General features: G+C 46.4%; 1 protein-coding gene across 1 annotated transcript in view; it reads right to left on the bottom strand.

Annotated features, from left to right (window-relative positions):
- The window catches only part of LOC144681409 (uncharacterized), a 119,587-nt gene that overhangs the window by 100,382 nt on the left and 599 nt on the right, over positions 1–18,606 (bottom strand). Inside the window, exons 2-8 of the mRNA XM_078543004.1 lie at positions 16,832–17,041; positions 15,749–15,784; positions 13,753–13,797; positions 12,242–12,310; positions 7,822–7,866; positions 7,249–7,320; positions 4,095–4,139 (exon numbers count right to left, since the gene is read on the bottom strand). Of these exons, the coding sequence (XP_078399130.1) occupies positions 4,095–4,139; positions 7,249–7,320; positions 7,822–7,866; positions 12,242–12,310; positions 13,753–13,797; positions 15,749–15,784; positions 16,832–17,041 (522 nt within the window). The remainder of the gene's footprint in view (positions 1–4,094; positions 4,140–7,248; positions 7,321–7,821; positions 7,867–12,241; positions 12,311–13,752; positions 13,798–15,748; positions 15,785–16,831; positions 17,042–18,606) is intronic.

The raw sequence follows: 18,606 nt of genomic DNA on the forward strand, positions 1-18,606 counted from the left end.
GAGCAAAGCAGGTTCACTGTTGGCAATCTACTCTCGATACTTATAAAAAGCTGTAAAATAAGAGACTGTTAAAATGTGCAGAAACCAGACTTTGGTGGCCTTTACAAGACAGAGACAGAGACAGACAGACAGGACTGGAACCACATCGCAATGTCACACTTAATGCCTGCTATATACCAGCTCCTGGCTGCTACCTTCAGGCTTACTTGTTACTACATTTACTGTTCTAATTCTAACCACCTATGCACTCTCCCGCCCCGCCCTGCTGAAGACGTTAACTCATTGCTGGGCTATGCTTCCAAGGGCACCACTATCTTCTGCAAGTCGTCCTTGTGATGTGTGTGAGCCCAGATGAAAATTTTGTTCTGAATGGCCACAGTTAGATGTCTATAGCATCCGTGCCTGGGAAATTATTACGTTTGAGTCCAGTTGAGAAGTAAATGCACTTTAAAATAGCGAATGGGATTTCTGAAGCTCAGTTCCTTCGTATTGTTGATGCCATTTAGCTGAAAAACTCAATAATGAAGACCGGATGCACTAAGGAAAGTTCTCTTTTCACCTTTGACGTTTAACTTCAAATGCAGAATGGACTACGCGATGATAGTTGCCTTTTTCCACCAGTTATAGGAGTCCTACCTAGAATCATACAGCACACTTTCATTCCATGTAGTGTCTTCCAGATCATAACGACACTCTGTGAAATCATTTTTCTTCATTTTCTTCTCTAGCGCTTATGTCAATTATTTTATATCTATAACCTCTGATTACCAACCTATTTGCCAGAGGAAACAGTTTCTCCCTACTCGTTCTATCAAAACCCCTCATCATTTTGCATACCTCTGTTTAGGTTTCCCCTTAACCTTCTCTGCTCTAAGGAGGACAAAGGGTATGTCTGATTTATGCTACTTCCAATTTTCCAGTCCTTAAAACGAATCACCAGCAAATTGGGAGCATCATGAATCCGGCTCAAACCCTGAATCCTCAGTCTGAATTTCTAGCTCCAATCCCCCCCCTCACATCAAGTGAGACTCTGCACCAGATTGAATGGATCCTTCCATCGCAGTTCCAGGAGCTGGATATATGAGCAGGCCCATGAGTGGGTGATGACATTGACAGTACTGGCAGAGCAGAAGCAGCTTTGCAAACCTATCGTTCCAGTTTTACAGAGAGTCACTACTGTTAGTACACTACAGACCAGACACAAAGGCCTAACAATGGCAGAGATGGTCATTGTCCTGGGTATGTCTTGTAGCCCATTCCAGCACCAAGCCAACTTATTTGATGCTTGAAGGCTAATTTGCTTTACTTACGGGAAGGCCAGATTGCCCTCTGTACCCCGGTCCCCTGAATTTGGGAAAATAAATGACACAAGACAGTATAACAAACAACATCAGCACTTGGTCACCTGAGACATCACTCACTCAGACACTACAATGAATGTGGTTTAACAGGGGAAAAAAAGACATTGCAAATAATCTGTGAAATGAAGGGAAGTTAGATTTCAGCCTGGTTATGTTCAATTGTTCAACGGGTACTTCCCAATTTCGGCTGGAATTTTCTGGTCCTGCCTGCTGTGGTGACTTGGAAATTTTCACCCAAAGTCAACGGATCTTTGGCTGGTCAATCAAATTTTCCATCCCGCCCATGACAACTCCTGCCAAGGACAAGACTGGAACATTCCAGCCTTTAACGCATTTTAAGACTCTAAGAGCCAATAAAGCATTTTTTTTTACATCTTTTAGCCTTACTTAATCAATGTAGTCATTTGTTGGTGTGTGACCCAGTTAGGTACAAAGTATGGTGAAGGCAGAAAATAAGCAACCAAAGTTAAAAGAGAGAACTACACCAGAGATAACAAGCCAAGAAAGAGTGGCAGAAAAAGAGGAAGAGACGAATTTAGGGTCATTGAGATAGAGAGAAAGGAAGTTTGAGAAAAAGAGGGTTAAAGAGCAGAGAAATGAAGAGCAAGAAAAAGAGATAGAGTGAGATAGAGCAATTGAGAGAGGGTGATTGAGCCAGTGAAAGGAATATGGTGCGGCGGAATGAGTGAGGGGGATAGAGTGAGAGAAAGAAACATGGTGAGAAAGAAGGAAAGATAGAGTGAAAGAGAGAGAGTGAGAGATAGAGCGAGAGACAGAGAAGGTGTAGAGTGAGGAAAAAGAGAGAGATGGGAGTAAGAGAATAACTAGCAGAGATAGAGAACGACAGAGCCAAGGGGATAGAAAGAGAAAACGTGAAGTGAGTTTAGAGAGGAGAGGGGAGCAAATAAGATAGTAAAACCTGTAGCTAAATGATTCCTTGACCAGATGTAAATGTCTTGCCACCTGCTATTATAAAGCTGGTCCAGGTGAAACTTTTCACTCTTTACTATGTGCTGTAGGCTTGGTACTAAATATATGTGTTCCTAGAGCTTATTCAACAAAATGACATTTAATCACCAAACAACTCTCAATTAGGCTTATGTTATCTTTCATTACCTCAAAACGAAAAGATGTTACAGGCTCTTTGAAATACCCACAAACCCATCATCGTGATACCACGGCTGAACTGTGTCATGGGGGTTAACAAAAGTGATGAGGTTTTAGGGATGAGACACATAACGAAGGACACAGCATTATCAACGAGTAACGACAACACAGAACACAAAACCTCAGGCACACCCTATGTTAGGGCGTGAGACACAGCACAGGTTTAAAGGGGCATTGGGTGGGGATTTTCCAGCCCCTCCCACCGGCGGGGTCTTCCGGTGCCGCTGAAGTCAACGGGGATTTGAATGGCTGGCCACATCCACCGTGGAGAAACCGGAGGGGCTGGAAAGTCCTGGCCACTGTTGTTATTTATGTCATGAGAAAGGGCCAGTGCCTGATAAGGGGCCTTGCTCCTCATGACTTGTAGGATGGTTTAAAATGAGAAACAACATATTTTATACATGAACATGTTAAAAAAACAAAGGTGCCTAGCCCATCGATCATGACACTGCTGGTTAGGCAGCGTGTTCTTCTGCACTCCAACGGTGAGCAATGCCAGTTCTTAAGGGAGGGCATCATTTTGAGGCCAATTTCAGAAAACAGCCAAGGAAATCAGGGCAGGGTTTATTTTTGTACCCGCTCTAAGGGCAAATGAAGCTTTCAACCAATCAGCAGACTTCCACTCATTTGGACTACAATGTCTCTTTAACCAGGATTAATGAATTGACATGTACTGTCGGCCTTTTTGGATTTCAGTTCCTCTGGGTTTTTTTTTTCAATACTGTGTTCCTTTAACAAAATAATTCATTCCCAATGCATTGAGCACAAGCAAGATTGCCTCTCTCATTTGACAATGAATGCTTTTTAACTGAATCACAAACAGCAGCACCCAGTATGAGGTAATTCAACACCTCATCCCCACTGCCCCTCATAAACAACATGGACGCCAATGAGGGGTCGGGGTGGGTGGGGTGCGGGGAGTTGGTGGGGAAGGGGAGGGGGAGAGTCGCATTTGTGTTACCAACACGTTCCTCCAACCTCATCATCTGAAATTACCCGAAATCAGGCACAGGAAGGCCGCCTGCTCCAGAGGAACAGGGGCCTAAATGAAATGCCAAAGTTGCACCCTGATGATGTAATTCTGGCCACATGAGGCCCAGGCATGTCAATTTTTAAAATCTTTGGTCAGGGTCCTGGCCCACAGGAATACTTGGGCCTCCCCTGCCCTAGGCTCTCTCCTCCATCCATCCCAACCACTTTTCACCTGGGCAGTAATCAAGGAGGCCATTTTCATGCAGCCCCGCACCGACTCTGAATTAAAATTGTGGCCCCAGCATAAGACTTACATCTTTCTCTGTGGTGCAGGAGGCTGGTACTGCAGTGTACTGCACTCTGACATGGATCAAAAATCTGTGGTAGCAATAGTGTTCATGAAGGAGCTGCTGTGAAGTCCCTTTAACTGCCATTTTAGCAAAGGCGCCACCCGTGAAAGTGGGTGGACTTGAACTTCCTCACCCTCATTGAAATAATGTTCAGAGGAACTTCATTCAAACGTGAGCTGTGACTAGCGCTACACAATTCCTATCCCATTATTGTTTTTTGTCTCACTGAGAGAGAGTTACTTACTGGCTTTCCTTCTAGTCCTGGTAAGCCTGGTTCCCCTGGGTTCCCCTGAAAGACAAAACCAAATGGGTGAGAACAAGTCAAGACGTTAATTTTCTACTGCCTTTCAGCCTCCCTAGCGAGGCTTGTCACCAGCCAGTACAACAGATGTTGGAACATCGTTTGAGAAAGCGCGTAAGAACATAAATACATGAGAGTAGAAATAGACTGCCATTCAATAAGATCATGGCTGATCTTCTGCCTAAACTCCACTTTCCCCATGACCCTTGATTCCCTTCATGACCAAGCCTCTATCAATCTCAACCTTGAATATACTCAATGCCTGAGCATCCACAGCCCTCTGGGATAGACAATTTTCACAATCGTCTTAAGTGAAGAAATTTCTGCTCTTCTCAATCTGGCCGATCCTCTCTATCTTGTGACTATACTCCCATCTAAATTCTCCAGTGAGTCAGAAACAAGTCTCTCAGCATTTACCCCAACAACGCCTCAAAAGCTTTATACATTCCAATGAGATCAACACCTCTCATCCTTCTAAACTCCAGGCCCATTCTAACTCACTCTCTCCTCAGTGGACAACCCTCACATCCCAGGAATCAACCTCGTTTGCTAGTCAACTGTGGTACGTTTGTTTAGATGCTGAACAATTGGCACTTGTTTGAGGCATTTGTTTCCACCTACAGTTTTCACACAAAATTGTTCATCTTCAAGAACATTCTGGAAGAATTTGTGTTTTAAAAGACACTGTCCCTGCAAGGGTTAATGCGGGACTCGGACTGTCATTCCTAGAAAAAACATCCTTTTACAAGAAAAGATAATTAAGCAGTTTTAAAGAAGCTGGAAACCTCTTAACCCTGGTGGACTGTGTACAAAAGAGGTCACATGGTAGGTTATGGCTCTGAAAAAAAAACCATGCCTGGAAAAACTGTGTTTAAAAGTTGGTTTTGGTTAGAGAAGAGAAAGGACCAACTGCTTGTGAAAGGAAGACAGCAGCCTTTTTGCAGTCCAGAGCCAATCCACAGCTGGAAGTGAATATAAGCTGCTCCTGAGGTGCTCTGCGTGCTGGAATAGAGTATCTGCAAGTGGTCCTCGAACCTGCCTGAAAAGCAGTGCAAGAGTCATCGACTGTTTTGCAGGTCGGCACTGAGAGACCAACCGTATAACCCAGACGCCATTTCAAGGACTCCACCATCTTTTCCCTTGAACCATTGACTTTTAACTTTTGTCAGGGCTTCTCCATTTTTATTTATTTTGTGTGTGTGTGTGTGTGTGTGTGTGTGAGAGAGACTTAGGGAATCTCGAAAGAGTAATTAATATAATTTCATATTCCATACTGCATGTTAATAAGTTTTGCCTTTCTATTCGAAAGGCCGGTTTTATAATAAACGAATAAGTTTGTTGTTTGTTGAAAGAAGCCTGGTCAAAGTCCCTTTTTATTCTGGGTAACAGTAGCGAAGGTAAACGATTGGCCATTTTGCCGAGTGAATCAAACTTTTAAACTAGTGGTACGGCCTGTGGCACGGTGCACCTGGTCAAACTGCTCACTCCTCCCAGACCGGTCAGAACAAGTTCAAAATTGGAGTTAAGCTCAAATTGAATAAGCCGGTTGGAATGAAGGTAGCAGAGGTGAATCCAGCACCTGGAGACCATGACAACCACAGGAGACTCGAGACACTTGTGACCCTTTTGTGGGAGAATTGTTGCCAACAAGAGGACAGGTTCCAATCCAACTCTGTGTCATTTCTTTTTTTAAAAGATGCCCCTCATACAAGAGCTTTGCAGCAACGTCTCTGTGTTCCCCAGATTCAGAAATAGTCACAGCTGGTAACCTGGCTGAGCCTTCACAGATTGCTTTCCAAATGTTCTTTTTGCTATCACCGTAGCCTGACAGTGAAAGGGCACCATGGTTTGGTGTGACAATATGACACTCTCAAAGTGCTTTCAAATAAATGCACGTTACAACTACAGTCGATTTTTACAATTCTTTTGGTGGGATGTGGGTGTCGCTGGCAAGGCCAGCATTTGTTGCCCGTCCCTAATTGCCCTTGAACTGAGTGGCCATTTCAGAGGGGCAGTGAAGAGTCAACCACATTGCTGTGGGGCCTGGAGTCACATGTAGGCCAGACCGAGTAAGGGCGGCAGATTTCCTTCCCCTAAAGGACATTAGCGAACCGGATGGGTTTTTACAACAATCAATGATAGTTTCATGGTCACCATGACTGAGACCAGCTTTATATTCCAGCGGCAGAGTCTTCTGGTCAACGTGCGGGGGCGGGCCTGGATAGAGTGGACGTGGGGAAGATGTTTCCATTAGTAGGAGAGACTAGGACCCGAGGGCACAGCCTCAGAGTAAAGGGAAGACCTTTTAGAACAGAGATGAGGAGAAACTTCTTTAGCCAGAGAGTGGTGAATCTATGGAATTCATTGCCACAGAAGACTGTGGAGGCCAGGTCATTGAGTGTATTTAAGAACGAGATAGATAGGTTCTTGATTGGTAAGGGGATCAAAGGTTACGGGGAGAAGGCGGGAGAATGGGGTTGAGAAACTTATCAGCCATGATTGAATGGCAGAGCAGACTCGATGGGCCGAATGGCCTAATTTCTGCTCCTATGTCTTATGGTCTTATGGGCCCTGCTCGCCAATGTGTAAAATGACGCACGCCCGATGTCACCGCGCGTCACTCCAACGATCTACAGTTCATTGAAGTACTTGTCAGGGCTGCCCGTCCGACCTTAAGGTTGGTGGGGGGGGGAGCAGGCAAAGAGCCCAGGCGGCCTTCGCATTCTTCAGGCGGGATGAGGTTTCATGAAGGGTTTATAACTTTAATAAAATGTTTCATGTAAATTCATAAACCTGCCCCAGCTCATGTGACAATGTCACATGGGGGGACATGTCTGAATAATTTTATTTTTCACATCTGTATGACTTTTCTTAATCTCCCTGAGGCAGCTCCGTGCCCAGCCCGCCCGAGGGGGAGAAAATTCTCCCCCAGGTTTATTAATGAATTGAATTTAAACTACACAAGCTGCTGTGGTGGGATTTGAACCCCTGTCTGGGGTGTTGGAATCAGTAGCCCAGTGACATTATCGCTACACCACTGTCTCCCTCTAACCACTAGGCTTATGATTTATTCTTACGTAGAACAGGAAATACTCACCGGCAAGCCATCTCTGCCTTTCTCGCCCACTTCACCTCTTTCACCTCGGTCTCCCTTTGTTCCAACATCTCCCTGCAATCAACAGCACAGTTTCAATGACAGAGAAGCCAGTCAGCAATGAATGTCAACAAACAATTGAGGGGAATAAATACACTTGAGTATTCATAGCAACATTCCAAATGCTTCTACACTGATCATATTGCCCAAGAACATTGAGTACAATGAAGATCGTCTTAAAGGCGATCACCTGTACAGTGCCCACTTACACCAATGCCCATTGTTATTTGAAGTTGCCTAAAGCCAACTCAAAGACTGTTCCCCAACCAAAGGGGAGATAGTGCTGAAATAGGCTTTTTATGACTCCATGCAATGATACAACCTTGAGTCTTGTGTTGCAATCTTTCCCAATTCTCGAATTTGATTTTTGGTTTTGAAAATTCCCAAGAAAACTGTCCCCAAAAATCAGGTTGAGTCTTGACTCAACCCAACCCAGGTTATCCTCAGCTTTAACCATCATTAGTTTATGGCCTTGCATAACTGGAGTAGGCTATAAGAAACTTACTATACTCAGACCTTATCTCCTTTAGGTCCAACTGGTCCTGCTGGTCCACTATCCCCCTGCAAAAACAGGAAACCAGATTTAAAACGACGCAGGAGAAGAAACGTAAGTTCAAACCTAATCTGTAAAAAATATTATTTCAGTGAAGGAATGGTCAATCCGTGGAACAGGCTCCATAGAGAAACAGTTAAGAGTTGGTTCATTCAAATTAGATAGGTTTCATTCAGAAAACAACATTTTAGGACACAGGACATGAGTGCAATTTTAAAAAAGGAGCAGGGGAGCTATCGTCCATGTCCCGGCCAATACACACCCCTCAACCAACATCATAAAAAGTAGATTATCTGGTCATTATCACATTTCTGTTTGTGGGAGCTTGCTGTGTACAAATTGGCTGTGGTATTTCCTATATTATTACAATGACTGCTCTTCAAAATAAAATTACTTCACTGGCAGTAAGGTGCTTTGGGATGTCCCATGGTAGTGAATGGTGCTATATAAATGCAAGATTTTTATGCCTGTAACCATTGCAGAACAACTGGCTGCGATTAACACCTGTGACTAGTCAATGACTCCAGTATTATTGAATCATGTGACTAACAGGACGGCAGAAGGGGAGTAGATAAGACTTTGGGTTTTTTTCTTGACTCCTACAATATAGGAATAGCTAGTCATTGCATCACTAATGGTAGCCTAGTGATAATCTTACTAGGTTAGTGGTCTAGAGGCCTAGACGAATGATCCAGAGATATCAGTTCAATTCTCACAATAGCATTGCAAGGAATTTAAATTTAATTAATTCATAAATTTGGGCTAAAATTATAGTGTCGTTAATAATAATCATGAAATCTGCTGCCCTTACCTGGTCTACCCAACATGACTCCAGATCCACAGCAATGTGGTTGACTGTTAACTGTCCTCTGAAATGGCCTAGCAAACCCTTTAGTTCAAGGGCAATGAGGGATGGTCACAAATTCTGGCCTTGCCAATGACGTTCACACCCCAAGAACGAATATATGTATAAAAAAAACAGTTGGCGTCTCTTTCCTCTATTGGCCCAGAGAGTGTGACAATGAGACATACAAACTAAGATGTTCAACGGCTTGATTTCTAGCCTCCGCTGAGTTGTGTAATGTCACCTGGGATAAGTAGGAATCACTGACCACAGAACCAAGGCGGGGGAAAGGGAAAGGAAGTCTCTTGGTTGCTCGCCCGTGACTCCTCCTGGAAGTCGTGTGGACATCAGGTGAGAAACTGGATTGACTTTGGCTGTGCTGCCGCTCATAGACAAATAGCCAGTCAGATTCTCAGCTAACCCATGAAAATTGGCCATTTGGGTGAGGTGCTGGCCATCCCCTTGAGTCAGTATCTTCAGCAGAAGCAGAGGGTGAAAAGGGCAATGGTGTGTGAGAGCTTAGTGTCCCATTCACCACAACATCATGCCCAGTCCATACACTATTCTTGATGATGACCTTTCCAAAGTCAACCATGGGCTGAATTTTGTTGCAAACCTGGAAGTCCCACCACCTGGGTCAAAAGGGGAAGGCAACCCTTTTAGCAGAGGGTGGGACCTAGGGCAGCATGTTGCCAAAGGCGTCAATTAAGAGGCCGCCACTGGCTGCATTCCAATTATGGATGGCGGCCCACCCACTAGAGCTGTCAGGCCAATCAGAGGGCTGACAGCTCAGGAGCACCAATGCCAGCGGTGGTCATTGCTGAGGCGGCAACTCCAGGGACAGGGTGTCTGAACGACTGGGCACCATCAAAGCCACGGTAAGATTCTGTTGGGGAAGCTGGTGTCAGGCAGGCAGGTCCCGGTGAATGAGGAGGTGCGTGGTGGTGGTGGGGTCAGGAAGCAGTGGTGGTGGCACCGTTGCTGCACCAGTTGCTGTTGGGGGGATGGGACCCCCTCCATGGGGTACGAAGTGCCCATCAAGGAAGGAACCCTGCCACTGGTTCACCGAGTGGTGTCCGCCTTGGGCAGGGGCCCACCCGACAAGAATGAAATGCCCACAGAGGCAGGAAGTGACTCTTAATTGGCTACTTAAACAGCTCAGCTGGCCACCAAGTAGGCAGCCAAACCACCAGCCTCTCTGCCTGCCGCTGGCAATATGACATGGTGGCGGGAAAACGTCGGGTCTCCCTCCTGATGCCTTTCCCTGTCACCAACAGACCGGAAAAATGCAGCCCCATATCTTCACAACATCCTCACATTAGAGGAGGAAAATTAGAGGAGGAACGAAGAGCATGATGGGAACAGAATATTTAGGATCCGTCCGTGGTACAAAATTTTCACTGCTCACAGCTCCAGTGTCATGATTAAAAAGCGATGTCACACAGAAAGTGTGGTCACGCATAGTCTTGCATCGAGGTCACGTTCCACCAGCCCAGGTCAGGACACCACGGCAACAACGCCAGCGATTTTCTGACTTGGAGCTGGTGGCGGGCTAGGTACCTTGACTCCCCCAGTTCAGATTCAGAACATTTACCCCTTTCTTAATGCTGATACCTTTTCTGAACAGCAAAATGGCACTTAACCAAAGTTGAAATGAAGGATTTGCATTTCTATAGCGCCTCCCCAGGGACTTCACAGCCAATGAAGTACTTTTGAAGCGTGGTCACTGGTGTAATGTAGGGAATGCAACTGCCATGCTGTGCACAGCAAGCTCCCACAAATGTCAATGTGACAACAGGCAGATCAGCTGTTTTTGTGATGTTGGTTGAGGGGTAAATATTGACCAGGGCACCAGTGAAATCTCCCCTGCTCTTCTTGGAAATAGTGCCAGGGGATCTTTCACATTCATGGGAACTTCAAGCCTCATTTGAAAGGCGCATCTCCAACAGTGCAGCACTTCTTCAGGACTGCATTGAAGCGTCAACCGAGATTATGTCTGTAATTGTCTGGAGTGGGCCTTGAGATCCCACAACCTTCTGACCAAGAGGCAAGAGAGCTACCCACTGAGTCACTGCTGATAAAGTCGCAACTTGTTACCTCAGGTCCACAGAAACAAACGCTAACATTACAGCAATAAAATGATCAATTATGTAATTAAAAATGTAACGTATAAAAGTACATTAGAAGTTAAAAGGAAACAAAAGCAGTTTTGTTCCATTTGTCCTACCTTCTCAATTGATCTCTCGATTCTATTGGTTTCACTTAAGTTCTAAACAGTTTGCATTTCTACTTTTTTTAATTAAAAATTTTATTTTTTTATTTTTTATTCATTCACGGGATGTAGGCTTCGCTGGCTAGGCCAGCATTTATTGCCCATCCTAGTTGCCCTCAAGAAGGTGGTGGTGAGCTGCCTTCTTGAGCCGCTGCAGTCCATGTGGTGTAGGCACATCCACAGTGCTGTTAAGAAGGGAGTTCCAGGATTTTGACCCAGCGACAGTGAAGGAACAGCGATACATTTCCAAGTCAGGATGGTGTGCGGCTTGGAGAGGAATTTCCAGGTGGTGGTGTTCCCATCTATCTGCTGCCCTTGTCCTTCTGGATGGTAGTGGTCGCAGGTTTGGGAGGTGCTGTCGAAGAAGCCTTGGTGAATTCCTGCAGTGCATCTTGTAGATGGTACATACTGCTGCTACTGTGCATTGGTGGTGGAGAGAGTGGATGTTTGTGGATGTGGTATCATTCAAGTGGGCTGATTTGTCCGGGACAGTTTCAAGCTTCTTGAGTGTTATGTGAGCTGTACTCATCAAGGCAAGTGGGGAGTATTCCATCACACTCCTGACTTGTGCCTTGTAGATAGTGGACAAGCTTTGGGGAGTCAGGAGGTGAGTTACTCGTCACAGGATTCCTAGCCTCTGGCCTGCTCTTGTAGCCACAGTATTTATATGGTAAGTCCAGTTCAGTTTCTGGTCAATGGTAACCCGCAGGATGTTGATAGTGGGGGGATTCAGTGATGGTAATGCCATTGAACATCAAGAGGCAACAGTTAGATTCTCTCCTTTGGAGATGGTCATTGCCTGACACTTGTATGGTGCGAATGTTACTTGCCACTTGTCAGCCCAAGCCTGGATATTGTCCAGGTCTTGCTGCATTTGAACGTGGACGGCTTCAAGAGGAATTTAAAATTTTTTATTGCTTAAACCTCATTTTCTCTATTCCACAGTCTGGGGTCTCAAGAGCCATTTTAGAGGTGGACCTACTGTGAGTAGATTGGTCTTTGATTGGCTGAAAAGCGATTGCAAAGGCTCTTGTTTTCAGTTGATCTAGTGTCGGGACCCGAAAGCATCAGTCACCTCGTAAATATGGCGGCCTTAATCTTCCACATGTTTTTGACCCGTCAAAGCAGGAAAACCGCCTACAGGACATGGTTATTTTTGACACCGGAAGCCTGGAAGAACCTGGTCAAGATAACTCATTAAGACAACAACATGTTACGGTGATCCCCAAACATTCCCAACAACGCTTCTTGCTTTTCAGATACTGACCTTAATTCCTTGTGGTCCTGGAAGTCCTCTTACCCCAGGATCCCCAATACTTATTTCTGGCATTTTGGCCTGAGATAAGGGCGAGAAAAATATGATGAGGTGACTGTTCTACAAACAATCAGGTTTTGTTACTGAAAACAATGTTCTACTTGCAATCCAAAAGAAACAACGGAAACACATACTAAATGCTTGAAATACATTGAGAATCAATGGTGACACGTCAAATGGTGTTTCCCACATATTACACACTTTCTCCCTCCAATGGTTGAATTTTCTTGGCCCCAGAGTTGGGGGTGGGGGGTGGGAAAGAGAGTTGAAATTTTTGGAAAATAGTGGGTCTCTCCCTGTGTACTCCTGCAATGGGGAACTTTACTGGGGCGGGACAGGGAAAGCTATGGAGGTGGGCAGCAAATTTACATAATTCAGGCCCCAACTGCAAGCGATTTTACTGACTCGCCCGCCCTTTGCCAGCAGCAGGGTTGAGCCCACCATGTGTAGAGGCTGCCAGCTTAATGGAGGCAACCTCCCTGTGCCAATCCAAGAGGCCATCGGAGGCCGAGGGGCCCAAAGCAGGAGAGCTCACACCCGCAGCCCCAAACAGCCACTGGGTGGAGTTACCCCCTCAGATTGGAGGGGCCTACTGGCTTCCTCCCTCCAGTTAATATACTTCATTCCATCCCTCAAAAGCAGTCTCCATGTTAAGGTGCACAGGTGGACCACGACGTGCCTCAGGGATGCCCACCTCTGATGGTGGGGTTGCTGAGGCTTCAGAGCTGCCGGGCCTGTGATTGGGCTGGCAAAATCTGGAGCCCACCCGCCGTCCTTAACAGGACCTCGAGCTCGGAGTGTCCAGTTAAGAGGCTGCCTCCGGGAATATCACCGAATTGGTCTTGTGCCAACAAGTGTGCACTTGGGACCTCCATTTGTCTTAACGTTGGGATTCTGAAGCTCGTGGGAAAATCCTGCCCCTTACTTCTGAACTGTACAAAGAGTCAAATGTGGTCAAAAACACCAAATTCAGAGCTAGCACAGGTGCATTGATCCTTCTCATGCTTTAACATTCTATAATAAGTTGATAGGGTGGATGCTGAGAGGATGTTTCCCCTTGTGGAAGAGAATAGAACTAGGGGATGCAGCTTAACAAATCAGGGCCTCCCATTAAAATGGAGATGGGGAGAATTTCTTTCTCTCAGGGGGTCATTAGTCTGTGGAATTCCCTTCACTGGGCGCAGTGGAGGCTGCGTTGTTGAAATTCAAGGCAGAGTCAGACAGAGTTTTGATTGTCAAGAGAGTCAAGGGTTATGGGGGGAAGGCAGGAATGTGAAATTAAGGCCACAATCAGAACAGCCATGATCTAATTGAATACTGGAGCAGGCTTGAGGGGCCGAATGGCCTACTCCTGCTCCTAAGTCTTGTGTTGTAATGAATCGACACTCTAGGTGACTAATAATCCTGGTAATAGCTGGAAATGCATTGGATATTCAATTTTGTTAAGAAGCTCTGATAATTACCGCAGGACCTGGAAGACCTCTTGGACCTTGTGGACCATCTCGCCCCTGTAATGGGAACATAAACCATCATTATGAGTTGGAAACATGGACCATAACGAGCCTCACCCAAACCTAGGGATCACAAATACACAACGAATAAATCCAATAAGGAACTCAGGAGAAACCTCTTTTCAAAAAAGACTGGTGAGAATGTAGCACTTGCTGCTACAGAGGGTAGTTGAGGGGATTATCATAGATGCATTTAAGGGGAAGCTGGATCAGTATACGAGGGAGAAAGGAATAGAAGGATGTGATGATAGCGTGACATATAGTCAGGTCGCAGCAGGCTTGTGCGGAGCATAACCACCAACATGAGCCAGATGGGCTGAATGGCCTGTTTTTGTGCTGTAAATTCTGTGAGACATCTGATTCTGAACTATCAACACTTCACCCCTTCTAACACATTACCCTCAGTGCCACATTTAGCACAGATCTGTACCTCAGGGATTTTCCTACCCAAATCCCTCTTTCTTGCTAACATTTCCCTCCAGCTTTAAATGCCACCTCAAAACCTCAATACCAAGAGGCTGTTTCCCCTGTCTGGAGAGTCTAGAACTAGGAGCCATAGTCTCAGGATAAGGGGTCAGCCGTTTAGGACTGAGATAACGAGAAATTTCTTCAACCCGGTGGGTTGAGAATTCCCAGTTGAGTATATTCAGGACTCAGGACTGAGGATCATGGATTTTTGGACTCGGTAAGTGTATCAAGAGACACGGGGATCAGGCGGGAAAGCGAAGTTAAGGTAGATGGTCAGAATGGCGGAGCAAGCTCAAGGGGCTCTATGGCCTACTCCTGCTCCTACTTATGTTCTTAAGTTGCGTAATCTTGGTTAACCTGGCAGTCACCTCTTGTAACTCTTCTCCCCATTCCTGCTTGCTATCTATTCCTTGCAGCTGGTAAAACCTCTTACAGCCTTCAATGGAAGGAGATTTCAGGTCACTTGTCCATGCTGAAGCTGAGCCACAGTTTCAAAGGTGAAAGTCAATTAACCCTTCCATAGAATTCCAACTTACATTAGTCCAGCACCCTTAGCAGGAAGGCTTGTGAGAGAAAGCTTGAGAATATCGGCCTGTATTTCAAATGTTTCCTCTCTGTCATCCGCACGACTCGCCCACACTCCCAACACCATTGGGTGCAGAAACAGTGAAAGGTTGATCCAAGGCAAGTAAATGGGGCTGAGGGACAGATTAGCCAGGACCTGACTGAATGGTGAAGCAGGCTCAAGGGGCTGAATAGCCTCCTCCAGTCCCTATGTTCCTGACGTTACAGCATATCAAGTGCCATCAGCAAGTACAAATACCTGCACAAATCTCATGACAAACACTGATCATCCTCTGAAGTCTAGTGAATGCTGGTAAACAACTTCACCAGATTTACTGGGCCAGACTTTGACTTTGAAGTGGGTCAATATAAGCAATAGTTGGGAAAGGTCTCAAACAGGCTGTCCGCTTGCTCTCATGGGTTTTATGCCTTCAAAATCAAATGGCTTGTAACCTTGTGCAGAGATTTACTTATTGCTTTGATTAAGGTGCAAACTTTGATACTGAATGGAAAGCTGTTTGGAATTCCCCTCCTAGACATCTTTCCCTTTTCTACTGCTCTCTCCAACTTAAAACAAAAACCCCCAAAACCTCCCAATTCCACCATGTCTTTGGCCACCCAACCCCTTCTACTCCCAGTTTGACATCCCAACTCTCCTCTGTAAAGTAGCTCAGAATGTTTTGATGCAAAACAGTGACTGTGGGCGGGATTTTCCCACACCCGCCCGCCGCCAGGATCTTCCGGTCCTGCCGCAAGTCAATGGACTTCTGGCTGGGGCACCACCTCGCCCCCGGCGGGTCCCAACCATGACAGGGCCGGAAAATCCCGGCCTGTGCGTACAAGCTGTTGAGAGGAGTCTCCTGGTGCAAAGCACTGTAAAAACTCTGTAACGTAAGGATAGATCTTTAATACTTACAGGGTCTCCTTGGTCGCCTTTTGTCCCTTTGTCACCCTGAAAAAAGGAAACATAATCGACTGTGGCAATGACAAGTGGAAAACAGAAATGACCTTCGGACATGACATATTTGACCAAATCGCTCTCCTAGTCTATCCCTCCAAGACCATTCTGCCTCTGCATGACATGTTTATTGAGAGCAGAAATAATATACACCAAGCTATCACTACAAACTTTAATGGGGTTATCGTATAAACATGTGTAAAGATTATGCATCAAAAGAGGTCTCACTAAAACACAATTTGAAGGTTTTAAGGAGCAACCTTACAGGCAAACTTGCACATTCCTAGACAGTGAACATTCACAGAGTTTGGTGCAGCCTTTTAGGAGCATGGAATAAAAAAACACTGAAAATGAATTAACAGTCCCAATCCAAGAGCAGGTGAAGGATGGAGTAAGTTAAGCTGGAGCAAGAATTTCAGATTCCGCAGTTCAGCGGCACATCAGGGAGAGAGTCACCGATGCAAAGGGAAGACAACAGGTAACAGGGAGCATTCATTTACACAGAGAGTTACCGATCGCTGGAACGAGTGGCCAAGATGGCCAGCTGGGTCAATGCACTGGACTGGGAATGCTCTAATAGAAAGGTCGTAGACTCAATATTCTGCTGGGAGAGATTGAATGGGCTGAAAGGCCTTCAGCCCCAAAGCTTTCCTGCCTTCTTGCAATTACCTGACACTCATCATTTGATCAGTTCCATTGGCCTGGATTTTGTTACCTAAAATAAAGGTGAGTTTAATGACAATAGAGTTATGAGGGGCAAAACAGACTAAATAGGGGCAACCTATTTACGTTACAGAGGGGTCAAAAACCAGGGAGGCATCAATTTGAAGTAAATGGTAGCAGGATTAGAGGGAGATTGAGGAAGCATTGTTTCATCCAGAGGGGAAGACACCTGCCTGTAAAGGTGCTAGAGAGAAAGGAAAATAAATAATGGAAGCGAGTGAAAGAGAGAGAAATGGGTCAAAAGAAAGGGGGAGGAGAAGTGGGGAGGGAGAAAAGGGGAAGGGGAGAGAGAACGTGACATGCTGACTTTTTACTAACCCTTTCTCCAGGACGCGCAGTTTCTCCTTTCTCTCCAGCCCGGCCTGGTAGTCCTGGGATACCCGGTCTTCCTGGTTCACCAGGTTTACCTGGAGGACCTTCAGGACCTCGTTCTGAAACTGCAAGGCCTGGTGGCCCCTGGGGCCCTGGGAAACCTTGACTTCCTTTGTCCCCTTTAAATCCTCTCTCACCAGGGGACCCTTGGATTCCCTGCAAAATAGCACGCAAAGACCGAAATAGAAACTTGTCCAAGAAAACCCGCGACCAGTCCGTGACAGGTCAACCGATACTTATCACCTCACGTCCACAGATCTCGTAGAAAAACAGCTGGCTTATAAGAAAAATAATATTAGTCTTAACATTACATTAACTTTGAAAGGGAAGGAAAAGAGAAGGGTATTTTGTTCAAAGCATTACCTTTTAAAATGAAAAATGTTACTGGCCCCACCTGCAGTTTGTCCTGACAATTCTTTCAACATATAAATTACATGAAGAAGCTCAGGTTAGGCTTCCCTTCTTGCTAGGCCGCTTTAGTGATGTCGGGCAACAGGAAATGTCCCAGAGCAACTGCACTGCAAAATGCCAGGCCTGGGGTGGGGTAGGATGGGGTGGGCAGAGTGTGGCAAAGGGTAGTAGGGGCAGTGGGGAATGGGAGGAAGTGGGGGGGTGGTGGGGGGGTGGGGGGGGGTGAAAATCAGGAGTGGGGAAGGGAGCAGGGGAATTGGGACATGGGGGAGGGTAAAAGGGGAATGGGGACATTGGGGAATGGGGAGGGGGATGGGGATGGGGGAACGGGGGAGGGGAGAAGGGGAATGGGGATGGGGGAATGGGGAAGGGGAATGGGGAAGGGGAGAATGGGGGAGGGGGGATGGGGAGGGGAGAAGGGGAATGGGAACAGTGGAGAGTGGGAGAGGGGAGAAAGGGAATGGGGGAGGGGAGAAGGGGAATGGGGAAGGGGGGGATGGGAGAGGGGAGAAAGGGAATGGGGGAGGGGAGAAGGGGAATGGGGAAGGGGGGAATGGGGAAGGGGAGAAGTGGAATGGGAGAATGGGGAAGGGGAGAAGGGGGGAATGGGGAAGGGGAATGGGGAAGGGGAGAATGGGGGAGGGGAGATGGGGAGGGGAGAAGGGGAATGGGAACAGTGGGGAGTGGGAGAGGGGAGAAAGGGAATGGGGGAGGGGAGAAGGGGAATGGGGAAGGGGGGAATGGGAGAGGGGAGAAAGGGAATGGGGAGGGGAGAAGGGGAATGGGGAAGGGGGGAATGGGGAAGGGGAGAAGTGGAATGGGAGAATGGGGAAGGGGAGAAGGGGAATGGGGAAGGGGGGAATGGGGAAGGGGAATGGGGAAGGGGGGAATGGGGGAGGGGAGATGGGGAGGGGAGAAGGGGAATGGGAACAGTGGGGAGTGGGAGCACAGCGAGAACAGGAACCCAAAGAGAACAGGAACCAAGAGAAAGGGAACACAGAGAGAACAAGAGTACAGAGAGAGCATAAGCACAGAGAGAACAGGAGCAGAGAGAGAACAGGAACACAGAGAGAACTGGAGCACAGAGACAACTGGAACCCAGAGAGAACAGGAAAACAGAGGGAGCAGTAACACTGAGAGAAAAGGAGCACAAAGAGAACAGGAACAGTGAGAAATAGAACACAGGGAGAATAGGAGCACAGATAGAACAGAAAAACAGAGAACAGGAGCACAGAGAGATCAGGAGCACAGAGAGAACAGGAGCAGAGGGAGAACAGGAGCATAGGGACAACAAGAACAGACAGAATAAG

The sequence above is a fragment of the Cetorhinus maximus genome, chromosome 6 (assembly GCF_964194155.1).
Source record: "Cetorhinus maximus chromosome 6, sCetMax3.hap1.1, whole genome shotgun sequence".
NCBI lineage: Eukaryota > Metazoa > Chordata > Chondrichthyes > Lamniformes > Cetorhinidae > Cetorhinus > Cetorhinus maximus.